A 14096-nucleotide genomic window follows, 5' to 3' on the forward strand; every position below is an offset into this window, starting at 1 on the left:
GGGGTCTTGTCTGGTGTGATAGATCTGGGCCTCTATTGCTCTGGTGCTCAAGGCCTGCTCCTGTGAAGCCATGATTAGTGCCTCTGTGCTGTCCTTTAGTCCGGCTCTGTCTAGCCATTGGTAGGATTTCTTGATATCCGCCACTTCAGTTATGTTTCGGTGGTACATCCAGTGTAGGGGCTTGTCCTCCCATGACGGAACCTCCAGCACCTCATCTTCTGTTCCCCATTGTCTGAGACATTCACTGAGCACGTCATCTGTTGGAGCCTTGTCCTTGATGTACTTATGGATCTTGGATGTTTCATCCTGGATAGTGTCTCTCACACTCACTAGTCCTCGGCCTCCTTCCTTCCGGCTAGCGTACAGTCTCAGGGTGCTGGATTTGGGGTGGAACCCTCCGTGCATGGTTAGGAGCTTTCGCGTCTTAACATCTGTGGTCTGTATCTCATCCTTTGGCCAGCTTACTATTCCTGCAGGGTATCTGATTACTGGCAGGGCGTAGCTGTTTATTGCCCGGGACTTGTTCTTGCCATTGAGCTGGCTTCTTAGGACCTGCCATACTCGGAGGTATTTGGCCGTAGCCACTTTCCTTGTCACCTCTTCGAGGTTGCCATTTGCTTGTGGGATCCCACAAGCAAATATATATATATATATATATATATATATATATATATATATATATATTTTTTACACTAATGTGGGATTACCCTTTTTTTTTTTTTTACAGTAGTATTATACACTGTAATAGCACTTTTCTCCTGCTGCTGTTTCTTACATCACAGCTTCTGGGCACACAGTAACTCAGGGTCGGTCAGGACGCAGACACAATGCACATTTCAAGCTATGACTACCTTCTGATAAAGAGCTAAGAACTGTCGGCCAGTAAGTGGCTTATTTTAAGAGCTGCTGACAAAAAAATACAAATGTTATGCTTGTACGTGTGGATTGGCACAGAATGACAGGTGAAATTACAACAATTATGTTCTTATCTACAAATTAAAAAAAGTTTTATTCCTTGACATGATGTTCAGAAAAGTTTTGCGCACTGCATTGTGGGGATTATCCTGTAGATTGTTTGATGTTACATTTCTGATGTTTAAAAGTTCTTTCACACCAGTTTAGTCCTGGACTCGGTCCGGATGGTCGGAGGACAGGTGATCATTTTATCCCCTTGGTTTGGCTTGGTTTGCAGTCGGAGTGCAACTTCTGAACCGCTCCAAACAGCCTCTGATGCAGTTGCATGAGCTAACTGTTTGAGGGTGATTGTGGCGGCCACTGCTGTAGTAGAGACTTCTCTAGGCAGAAAAACAGAAATCCTCTCAACAATGGGCCCGTTTGTTCTTTCACAACATTCAACAATGGAACAGCAACAAGTTGTCATCCTCCTGGTGGTTTTAAAGCCTTGTTTTGTGCCGTCGCTGGCACTACTGTTCACCCACAATTCCATGCATTCTATGTCATTACCAGTGTTTGGAATAACGGCGTTTAAAATAATGGTGTTTGTTTTTCAGTAACGGGGTAATCTAACTAATTACTTTTTACGCCGTTACAACACCGTTATCGTTACTGAACTTATGCGGTGCGTTACATGTATTGATTGAATAAACTGTTATCCGAAAGCATCCCCGGCTTCTGACTCAACTGTTGTGAGGAGGCAGGTTAAAAACAAGGTGAGCGATTATGATTGGCTAAGGCGACGCGACGCACGCACGCACGCACACATGCACACACGCACACACAGAGCAGATTGGATGAAGCAGCAGAGATGGTGAGCGTGGAGCAATCTGATGAAAAGTTGACATCTTTAAGGTGACGATACAAACCCTACTTTAAATTAATTGTGGTCAAAGGCAAGAACGTGTATGTGAAGTGTTCATTATATCCAGGAGTGAAGAGTTTGTCCAGATCCGCAACTCAAATTTAATGAAGCACCTCACAACAACACACGCATCTAAAAAATGTGAATTATTTGACATAGAGCAACTTTTTTTTTTTTTAATAGTAACACAAATAGTTACTTTCCTTGGTAATGAGTTACTTTTATTATAGAGTAATTTAGTTACTAACGCAGTTACTTTTTTGAACAAGTAGTGAGTAACTATACCTTTTTTAAAGTAACGTTCCCAACACTGGTCATTACTGATACTTCCTGTGTTTGAACTGCTCCTGGAGCGGTTGTGTTCATGGTGCTCCTAATTGCTCTAAGCTTCGATTGGAGACACTCCGAGACCCACAGAAAAAATCCCTTTAGGATTCACCTGTTTGATCTGCTCTAGACTTCGTTTGCATGTTCACACCGCCCAAACAAGGCGACTATCTAAGAAAACAACTCCTAGAGCTTTTTAACTGTTCTAGGTTCCATCGGTGTGAATGCACCCTTAGACAAGTTTTTAATTTATTTCCCAGAAAGACAGTGTTTCACTTGATGCCCTTTTTGTTCTGGTTTGTTTATGGTGTTTCCTCATAATTCAATGTCACTTCGTGAAACATTAAATTTTAGTCGTATCGGGGTGTTTATGTGGAAAGCCACAATATCAACATCTGCCAGTGTTTTGGCACAACCTTACATCTGTGAAAACACCAGAAATTTCCCTTTGACAGTGTTTTAGGGGGTTAAACTGGCATCAGTAGTAGATATGAACAACTTTTGGATAAAATACGCTAACCAGCAGCTTTGACTTAAGTTAAGTTAGGTTAAGGTGGCCCAAAGGTTGGCCTTATCCACATACATTCAAAATACATTATCCTCATTATAATCAGCATTCAATATTATGTTTAGGTAAAAATACTTATTTTAATGAAATACTATCACACATACTGTAAATCTGAAGCCCTTTTGATTAGAATAGTGAGAATGAATTAAGGAAGAAAAGAAAGTGTTAGTTTGTACAACATAAGCATCTCCCACAGGCACACAGCACCGTGCTATCTGGCTACTCGGAGAAGCTTGATGTGTGTGGGATTCAAAGTTGGGGAATTTGGCTGCAGCCCGCACCTGGCAGATGTAACGACACGCTTTCTGCACTAACATATAAAAGATAGAGAAACACAAGCAGAAGACTTGGCTGGGATTTCATCATCATCACCATCTTTCCACCTTCAAGTCACACAACACAACATAGCACCAGACTCACTGTTTTACTTTCTTATCTCTACAGTGTTTGAGAAAAATGAAGAGAGGGCACACGGTTAGGAAGGATAGTGAGAGCTTTGCTCTCCATCTACACACAGTCATACAAAAAAACATGCAGATAGCCTTAAGCATCATCTACCAGCCTGTGGATGAACTGTAAGCGTCACAGAAACTCAGACACATTGTGACAATCCAACTTACACACACACACTGATCCCAAGGATGCTTGCGTATACACACTGAGGAGCTCCAAGGCAGCAGTGACCCTCCGCTTGAAAACATTTTTACTTCCCCACTCTTCTTGGACTTCATTTCATATCAAATCAGAGCAACATTCTAAATTTTAATAAACTACCCACCCATAAATCACATCTCAGTTTTACCTTGGCATTTTACTTTACTTTTACTTTTTTTAAGCCACATACTTTAAAACCGCCATAGCCTCATTACTGCTCTCTCATTAGACAATGCCATGATTCATAAAAGTCAGGAGGACAAATGTGCAAATACCTTTAAACTTTGGACAACTTTAGGACACATCACGTAAAAAACTTCAATGCTCTAACTTATAAAACAACCCTGACAGGATAACAACCTTCTCATTTTGTTAAAGAAAAAAAAAAAAAAAACCTAGCTCGAAAAGTGTAGCATTTGGAAAGTTCCTAGTTTTTACAATCATACATTACATTTTTAGAAAATATGCTCTATAATTGGACATGTGGAAGCACAGTCTAAACATGCAGCATTTAGGACAGAAACTTACATTGAAAACACAAGTATTAGGAGGACAGATGAAATGTTCAAGGCTAAGAAAATAGAACAAGTACAAAGTCAACCAAGATTTGACATTTTGGTAATCACTCAGCAACAACTCCAGAGTAGTGTTTTGTCCAGTTTAGTAGACACTTGAAAACGCTGCTGTTGAACAGCCACTATTTGTCTTCAGCAGCGTTTAGATTTGCTTTTGTCACTGAGCTAAATACAATCCACCTACAAACACCCTACGAGTGTGTGCTGCAAAAAGACTATTTATGAATTAATTTATCAGCTCATCAGTTTGATAAGAAGGATTTAATCCCCATGAGGACGACATTGAAAAACCTGTTCAATCAATCAACCCGTTATCAGTAGAAAACAGAAGGTTGTTATTAAGCCTCTTATTGCTTACATGCTAATCAGAGATATTGAGTGATACACCAGTGTGCATAGACAACGTGCTAAAGCAGGCCTGTCTTGGGAACACCTTGGAATGCTTCCAGAAGTGACTGAGGAGAGCAGAAGACGCAAATACAAATGTACACGTTTCTTAACACACAGCCCATTTTTTTTTAAGATGTTTGTGTTGATTTATGTCCTTGCCTATTTGTATAAATCTTGAACATCTTCTCCCTTACAGTGAGTGACTGTTGCCTTTTATACCACTTGTTCATTTTTTTGGGGTATTTTTTAAATTCCTATTCTAATTGATGGGGTTTCACTCTCTAAATAAGTATTTTGCAGTCTTATGTGTACAGTAGGTGAAAAACAAAGGAAATTCAATGCAAACACTTCAAAAACTTTTATATTAGTATGTAAACCTGACTTTATTCCATAATCTCCTCTTCCCATCACTGCTACCACCTGGGAACTTTGTTTCTGAATCAGATCTATCCAAGGTCGTTTCACGTTATCTGAAGACTGACTGAACTGTACAGAAATGAAGCGAACGGGATCACGACTCAAGGCCTTCTTTAGCCACCCGTCCCCCCTCCCTCCTACGTAGTGGCAGCACTGTATGCACCTGTATGCGGCTGCATGCGCAAATTCATTCAGAAAAATATATTTGTTAATATAATGTATACATGTGTACATTCTAACATATTACTGTTAGTTTGCTGTCGCAGATGATAATTCTACCTTAGGTGTATAGTATACGTTTTCAGTGAAATGGTCCAAAACTTTTGATTCTTTAGGTTGGTTCTTCTTCTGTTGTGCAATTCTTCTTCACAATGTAAATGGTGAAGCGACACTGTGCCCAGCAGTTCATGTATGGCACTGCTTTAAAAATGAAGCAGAAAGAGGCCGCCGGCCTGATTTTATCATGAATTTGCAACATTAAACAATGCGTCGCCGCAAATTTTTGTCGTCAACATTATCAATTATGTTACTAATTATTTTTGCATTATTGTATAGGTTACATGCATTGTGGTTGGTGCAAATCTTGAGATAGTCTATATATTTAAATATGATTTTTAATTTTGCCCATCCTGGCAAGAATCTCAAACTCCACCTATGAGCTATACGCTGCGTTTTGCCTTCAGCGCCTGTCTGCAAAAATTAGCTTTCTGCTCCCTTAACTGTTGTAGACGTGTCCCTAAAAATCAGCCGTGGTGGCGACACAGTCCATTTGGAGAACCTACTACGGCTCACCATGCCCTGTAAGGGAATAGAAAATAGACTTGGCTCTGAATGGAAGAAGGTGTTTAACATCGCGGGCAGGGTCTGGTGTAAATCTCATGATCAAAAGGTTGCAGAAGTACTTAGTACACAGAGATCATACTACAGTGTGGGCAGGGATCAACAATGGATGGATGGTAGATGTATTAGTAACACATCATTGATCAATGCATTTATACCTCTTTTAGACACATTTACTAAGATCTGATGCAATAATGCCTTTTGGCTGAAAATCCTTTCATTTGAGTGGTCTAACAAAAAAAAAACCTACAGCCATACTGTATCCTTGTAGTGTAGTCCAGTGACTCTGCAGAAATACTTTGCTGCTAAGTGTGACAAATTATATTCTGACAAATTCCCTCATTTGTTCCATAATACTAATGAGACAAATGAACTCATTATAGGGAAATACAAGCTTTAAATTTCCTGCATAGCAAAGTAATTAGCTTGTGTCCTCAGAATAACTGCTTCAAAGAGATAGCAGCAATTACGGCTAGTTTCGACTTCTTTTCATTTGTTGGTTTGTGGATCGTTGTATTCATCATGTTAGAGGCTAAGATCATGGGGTGGTTCTCTGCTGGCTGTGATCTATTTTGTTGTTTTAAATACATTTTAATTATGACATGTAGCCCAGTGGAAAAAGCAAAAGAGGCATCCACGTGTTCTCTTTCTTATGGTTGTGAATTAACAAGTTGAATAAGTTAAACCAGCAATCATAATAAGAATGCATTTAAAAAGAGTATGGTAGAACGCAGTGTTGTTGTAATAATAATAATAGAAGTCAAACAGACCAGGAAACAATTAGATGTTCGGTTTGATGTTTAACGTACATGAATCTGCAGACAGGTGATGGTGATAATAACCCACAGTTTAGCATGAACTCACCACATCCTGCAGTGTGAAGCAGAAGGAGGAGCAGCAGGGGCTGCAGTCCACACACAGACAGTCCGCTCTGCATCCTGCTGCACCCTGAAGACACACACACAGAGAGGGGGAATTAAACCAACTCCATGCCCTTGTGAAGTTCTGATACACTCTGCAAACTCCGATGAGTCACTGATAGGAACTTTCCAAGGTGTCTGTACTTTTCCTTTCTGCTCAGTTAGTTGAGGTTTTGTAACAAAAAGCTTGTTTGTTCCAGAGTAAAAAGAAACTAATATACTAATGGATAGTAAAAGCTCTCCTGAGGTTAAACAACATAAATTGTGTTGATGACCTAGTATTAAACATAAGAGATAATGTAACATTTCTTTCTCTCAACAAATACCTACTTTAATCCTTCGCATAAATTCTACATGAGAGAATATTGTGAGACCAGATCATGCTGTCTTTAGACTCTGTATCAGTGATGTGAATCACACGCACACCTTACATCTTTCATATGCATGTGGTTAATGCTTATCCTGTGTGCCACAAAAGTAGGAAAAATGTGCATAAAACATAACGTCCTGAGAAATGCAACATTTTAAAATGGACTCATATAGAAGTTTCAAAAAATGAGTGGTAGGAGAATACAGAAGCTGTTGGTGGAGATGTAGGCTCTATATCACTTATGTAAAACTCATGGCTCGGGGGCCACATCCGGCCCTTCGGAGCATCCAATTTGGCCCGCAGGAGACAATAAAAATAGCAGAGAAAGCATGAATCATTGTGTAAATGAAACTCAACAAGATTTGCAGGGGCTCACAGTTTTCCCGGTGCTTATATCGCATGATTGAAGTCATAGTGTCAAATTGTTAAAAAAAACCCCACAAAATTCTTACAAAATCCTTCAATTGACATAATATTTCCCCTAATTAAATGGAAATTGGTCACAAAATCTCAAAAATTTAAAGTGAAAATCCTGTTGGGACTGATATATGTCGCTTATTGCTTAGATATTGTCGGTTTCTTACATATCGTGTATTTTATGTAGACATAGTCAGGGCTTTAAATTCATTTTTTATATCACCAGCCAGCATGACCAGTAAATTCTTAAAGTTACCAGCCAACGGGATTTTACACCAGTCCAATTTTTTTCCAGCAAAAATAAACTACATTATGAGTGCCATAGAATAAATTTAAGCATTCATGATTTTTTGAATAGATTTTAATTTAGTTGATTGCCGAAATACATTAAAATGGTAAAAATATATACATTTAATTTACAAACAATGTTGTAACAATGCCTAAAAGGTGCAATATGGAACTTTAGGTGTGTCAGAGAAGTGAACCTTTTATAAAGTGTGTTCTCATAACTTAATCAGCAAACTTAACTCCAATGAAAATTAGATCCCTGGAACACAGTTTGAAGTCAGAAAAAATACAAGTAGACGGTTTTTCAGCACCCGATAAATATCTCCATGATTGTTTGTTTTCTCCTTGCTAATTTTACTACTTAATTTCAGCTCCTATTGTTTGTTTTTTGCCGTTCTGTTTGTCTTCTCCGAAACCATAACCATCATGCAAACATAAGCACGTAGCCAATGTGTTCATGAGAAATGTAGTACAACTGGCACTGTTTGCAGATATACATTACGTATTAAAGTCTAAACACATTCAAATTTCTTGGTGAAAAACTGCTCAATCTGGCAACAATGACTTGTCCCATCGTTTCTGCAGCCTGCCGATTCAAACAGACACAGTGGTATTTGTTTCCTTCTTCACCAGCCAAAATGGCTAGTAACGCTACAATGTTACCAACCAAAGTTAACTTTTACACGTAATTGGCAGGTTGCCGGGTGTTAATTTAAAGCCCTAGACATAGTAGTGCAAACTAGGGCACAATAATGATTAAATTGCTCATTTTCCTGCCTAAAATCAGCGGTCCACTTCAGATAAACTGCTCCGTATTTGGCCCCTGAACTAAAATGAGCTGCTGTCGATGATGCACGTCAAAGGTCCAAAATAAACAAAGTAAACACATAAGCTGGGGTACAGCTGCTTCAGAAAACAATGCATTCTCAGGGTCAGACATAAAACCTATAATTCCATGGAAACACAAACAGAATATGGTTGAAGGCAAAAGTTACTGGGATGGTCAGTGTGTAAAGGATACATTTACAGTGAACAGAACAATTCCTTTGTAAACCACAATGTTTGCTACTGACAAAATAGCTCTTTCACACTTGGAGGCACACACTCACTCCCTCTGTTCACTCTTATCTTTCTAGACTCACAGCATTGGGATGTTTCACAAATATATTCTCTGTACATATGTCACGACACTGGCACGGCAGATTTCACTCCACTACAGCACAATAGTCTTTGTCTCTTCCCTCTGCGGTTTCTAAGAAGAAAATTGTCATCAATAAAAAAAACACTGCAGCCTTATTCAGTTTGAAGAAGCAGAAACAATTTAAGATCACAATAGGCCTTCAAATAAATATGTATTCTCAAGGATTTCTTTTAAGGGTTTATTATATACAGGTATAGACATTGTTGCTTCAGGCAGCTGATAGATTGTGTGGTGTGATTGTTTTTGAGACAAATAGGAAGAGGTTTTATGTATTACATTTTATCTTTGAATTGTGTTTTGCAGAATCAGAAATTACACATTTTTACATAACAGGATAACTAAATCAATAAATAAAGAAAAACGCTCACAAACATCCAAAGATTACTCTAGCACAAAACTTCATCTCGGAAATATGTTGGGAACCCTATTGCACTTGAAGTATGACTGCTAGGTCTGATCATACGTTGTACAGTTTGTGTACATGTTAGTTTATTAAATAACTAACCCACAGCAAAAAGCCTCTTGAAAAGCATGCAGGTGTTTTCTTTATTCCACTATCTTTTAAGTGAGTTTTACTTTAAATCATCATAATCAATGTCAATGTAAATGCACCAGGAAATACTTATTTAATTAGTTGCTGTTTCTTTGAGTCTGTAAACAATTTGAAAGTCTTGCTCTGCTCTGTTTATCAATTGCAAATATTTGCTGTATATCTTACTCTTTGAGCTATGTTCACTGTGAACGAATGCTATAATGCCTAGATTTTTTGATATTTTCTCCATCCATCTTCTGTGAAGAGCTTGTAATGTACAAACATGATGGGCATCACTTTTGTTGCTGTACATCAGCTATTTGGCAAAAGGCAAGGTGATCAAAGAGTGGATTATAGCTGGAATACTAAAGTCAAATTAATAACTACTAGTGTTGTAGTACTTGAGACCTAGACGAGAGTCGAGACCACTTTTTCAAGGTCTTTGTTATGTACTGGGCTCAAGAGCAAATTTAAAGAAAATGCATAAATAGATGAGTTGAATTCTTGCACATTGCAGAAATTTAAAAATCACTCCTAAAACTAATTTTATTATTAAACTACAAATTAACAATAAATAGCCAGTAAATAGGGATATACAGCTTTAGCTTTGCTCGTCCTCCTAAATGTAAGAAAAAATCAAAACGGTAACACTTTACTTGTAGTTTTATACATAAGGCTGCAAACCTTTAAAGCTATGTTGGCATTTTTGGGTTAGGTAGAGGGATCACGTGGGGTTAGGTAGAGTTACTGTTAGGATTCGGGCCCGATTAGTAGGGCTGCTAAAATCGCAACCTAATTGCGATTTTTCTGACAGATACGATTCAATTTAAGATTTTTAAAAACAGTTTATACATTTAAATGCATATGCATTATTATTTGCATTATATTTTTTTTTCCAAATTCGGTGTTTTCCAGATTCATTTTTTAAACTAAACATTCCGTTTTTTTTTTTTTTTTAGAAATATCAATCCATTTTTTCAGAAAATTTGTTTTTAATGAGGAAACAAAATAAATACTAATAAATAAAAAACCCAGACTCAAACAAAAATGTACATCAAAAATAAAGTAAGATACAATTAAAAGGTAGATATAAGTTGTACTGTGAGGAAACAAAATATATACTAATAAAAATAGAACTATAATTAAACAAAAATGTATGCCAAAAATAAAAAATGATTAAGATACAATTAAAAGGTATATACAAGTTGTACTGACATGGATTATTCTGATCCTTTTTAATTATTCATGTATATATATATATATATATATATATATATATATATATATATATGTATGAGAGCAGCATTAATGTCACCCAATACCCCCTCAGGGATCAATGATTTATTGAACCTGAGCAGCGTTATTGATTAAGTTTATTTAAATTAACCTAATTTAAATGATCCTGATGACATCGTTCCAGACTGTAATGATTAAACAAAAATAAATGGAGAAAATACCAGAAGTTATCATTAACCTACAGTGTTTCAGACTCCAGCTAAAAATCTGTAATGTTTAGAATGGGGCACCAGTCTCTTCATTGGCTCATGGAGATGCCACAATAGAAAAGTGAACCCATGATCTCACACTGATTTGATGCAACCTGAACCACTGACCCATTGGCCCATCACCCATCACATGGCATCACTTCAAAATCTGAACAACCCATCAGGCTCCTGCTGTCACCGCCTAAAGTGTAAATGTATATTTTAAAGGATCTGTCACCTAAAAAACAACAACGACACACCTACTGTGTAATATTGAAAGCTTTGACAGTGAGTGTAGACTTCAACCTGTGATTGTAAAGCTAAATTATTTGCAACTAAATGTGAAGATAAGCTCTTGTGCTCCAGCGGTGTGAAAGGAATGGCTCGTTTCACTCCAGGCGTGTCAAAGACACATTTGACTGGCAGCTGGAACGGCCAAAGAGAGAAGATGGACAATCACTAAAAGCAAAATACGGAGAGCCAAGCTGACGCATTTTGTTTTCACTTCCACTGAAAGACCTTTCCAGAAGCAGTGCAGTCTTTTATGCTGGATGACTGCTCCAACCTGTCAATCCATCTTAATCTCACCTTCCACCTTTCACCAGTCTGTGAGTATTCAGATAAAAATGAACTGCCAAGCTGCATGTGTCACTGTCTGCATACGCACGACTCAAAGAAGCCTCTTTTGTTTGAGTTTTTAACAGGTTTGGTATATTTTTTTCACAACTTTATTTATCTTTCCTCTCTCCACACAGGTTGGTGCATTATTAAGAACGCTCATTAATCACTCACGCTGCTGACCTGTCACATCATCCCTACGCACAGCGTTTGTTTCTGCAGCAGATTCAGCCGCGCAAAAAAGGCATACAGTTATTTTTCGTCCAAACTAATAGAGCTGAGAAGAAAAGTGCAACACTGTGTCATACATAAACGATTTAAGTGCATTACATTTTAGGCACAAGGGGAAAAAAAAGCATGTTTAGACCTGTCATCATCTTAAGGAGCTTTCTTTTGTTCTACGGGAGCTGAAGGTATGAAGGCACTACAATGAAAATAATATGAAAGTGAAACTCTGCGGGTGTCCAGAGAGGGGAAAAAAGGACATCCTGTGTGCTGGAGCAGAACAAGCTGTGCTGGTGACACCTGAGGCGACTCACTCTAACCACCAGTTTTACCATTCTTATCAAGAAAGCATAAAAGAAAGTGGGGGTTGCAATGAGTGGAGAGGCAGATATAATAATGGGCAAAAAGATAAAAGAGAGCAGAGAGTGGGTGTGAAAGTAAAGATATTCATTAAAGGACACGGTAGAGAAGGAAATAAAAGAAGATTAAGAGGAATACCAAAAGCCTTTTTAGCGCCACTCAAATGCAAAGCTTTAGAAAATGAGTGGGATAACTCAAAGCTGCTCAATCTAAAGCGGCCAGGATTTTCTCCTACAGATTTCACTTTATAATTGTGTACTTGGAAACCAATGAAAGTTTATGCACCAGTGGGACAATTGCGTGGCTCTTCACAGAAGGGGAACGAATGGGATCGTATGAGCTTCAGCAAGAGTGTTACAGCTTTTTGAAATGTGGGGGTGGTCTGATAATGTCACATGCTAAACTGCCAGTCTGTCTAATCTGGTTTCGATAGCAAACTGACAGATGATAACACTACTTTTTTGTGGTGTAATGTGAGGTTTAAGTTTGGGGCTAGTGGCATTGGGAGCTCATTGTAAAAATAGGAGCGTCCGACTCCACAGTCATCCATCTTGTAAGGATGCATCTGTGATTTTGGAGAAAATGAAACTAGTTCCCTTATGTCATTATTCACTGCTTTAAAGAACATGTTTCCTTCTGGAAAAGAAGAAACATTGCTTTATAATATTACTAATTGAACACATATGGTATTAAACATACACCTGTAAATTTTACCACACGTTTAAAGGGATCCTTCACTGTTTTTACAAATGTGGCCTAAAATCTTTGATCTATGCCTAACAAAACACATTATTTTGCACCATATTCGTTTTATTAACTTTTAAAAATGAGACTACTTTACCGTTTTAGAGCCTGTGAGCCGCCATGTTGAAATGGCGTCATTAAATGATGCCAATCGCCCCTTTCATCCCATTGAGTTCTATAGGAGGTGAATCATTCAGCATCATTTAACAGCTTTTTCAGTCAAAATGACAACTTGTGCTGTAAACCTCTTTTATTTACCGAAATTTGATAAACAATATCTGTGACCCAAAAAAATCTGTGACCGCAGGGGGCGACAGTTCCAACTCTGCTGTTTCGTAGACGATAAAGTAGTCCCATTTTTAAAAGTTACTAAAACGTGCAAAATAATGTGTTTTGTTATGCCTAAATGTGTAAAAGAAAGATAAGGTGCAAAAATATTTAAATTCAATTAAAATAATAATAAGAAATACAAATAAAAAAATATATATATAAATGTGTAAACAGATTTTTATTAGGTGTATGGCAGGCCAGTTGCTAGATACTCTGAGAAGTGGTGAAAAAAAGTCAGATAGCTGAACCACTGCAGGAGCTGCGTTGCCAGGTTGGGTTTAGAGTTAAACCTAACTCTAATGTCTGATGGAGTTTTAACAGTTTGTGGATAGATTTACCAGTTTTATCTGGCAATGTAGATGTGTGAGGTACTTTAAACAAACTGTAACACATTGTTGAATGGAAAAGGTAAATAAGCAGATGGCAGAATCTGGGCTTATTAAGTAGTTTATCTAGCGCTTTGTTGGTCAGTTTAAAGTTTTTGAAATGCTAAATAAGCGCTTTGTTTTAGCATATGCTACATACATGAGCTAACGTCAATAAGCCATAAGACATCATTTGCTGTTCTTTTTCACATAATATTTCCTCCTCCTATGATGTTAATGAAATGGCTGTATAATTAGCAGGTTGTTTTGATATTATAATAAATTAATGTATGCATGCATGATTGTACAAAATCCGTAATCAGTCAGCATCTGTATGAACATCTCAACAAATATTATTCTTGATTTGTTCCTTTTGTTGAATAATTTCAAATTTCATTTGTTTCATCGTTATGAAGGTTGATTTTCATGTTTTTGTTTTTCTTTGTCAAGTGTTTTATTATTTAGAAGCCTAATTAATGTTTCGAGTGTGTTTTTTACTCACTGTTTGATGTTTTTTTCTTTTGTACCACAAACCAACTGTCAATATGCAGAATGCCACACACACACACATACACACACAGAATCAGGGACGTTCTCTGTGACATGTGATATATGTGATACCACCTGCTCTGTCTGTATGGAACACTCACAA

At 37.6% G+C, this 14096-nt stretch overlaps 1 protein-coding gene across 1 annotated transcript in view; it reads right to left on the reverse strand.

The window, feature by feature from the left end:
• ncanb (neurocan b) overlaps positions 1–14096 on the reverse strand; it is a 224072-nt gene that overhangs the window by 163479 nt on the left and 46497 nt on the right. Inside the window, 1 exon segment of the mRNA XM_028443465.1 lies at positions 6455–6538. Within this exon segment, the coding sequence (XP_028299266.1) occupies positions 6455–6527 (73 nt within the window). The 5' untranslated portion in view covers positions 6528–6538.

The sequence above is a fragment of the Gouania willdenowi genome, chromosome 4 (assembly GCF_900634775.1).
Source record: "Gouania willdenowi chromosome 4, fGouWil2.1, whole genome shotgun sequence".
Lineage (NCBI taxonomy): Eukaryota > Metazoa > Chordata > Actinopteri > Blenniiformes > Gobiesocidae > Gouania > Gouania willdenowi.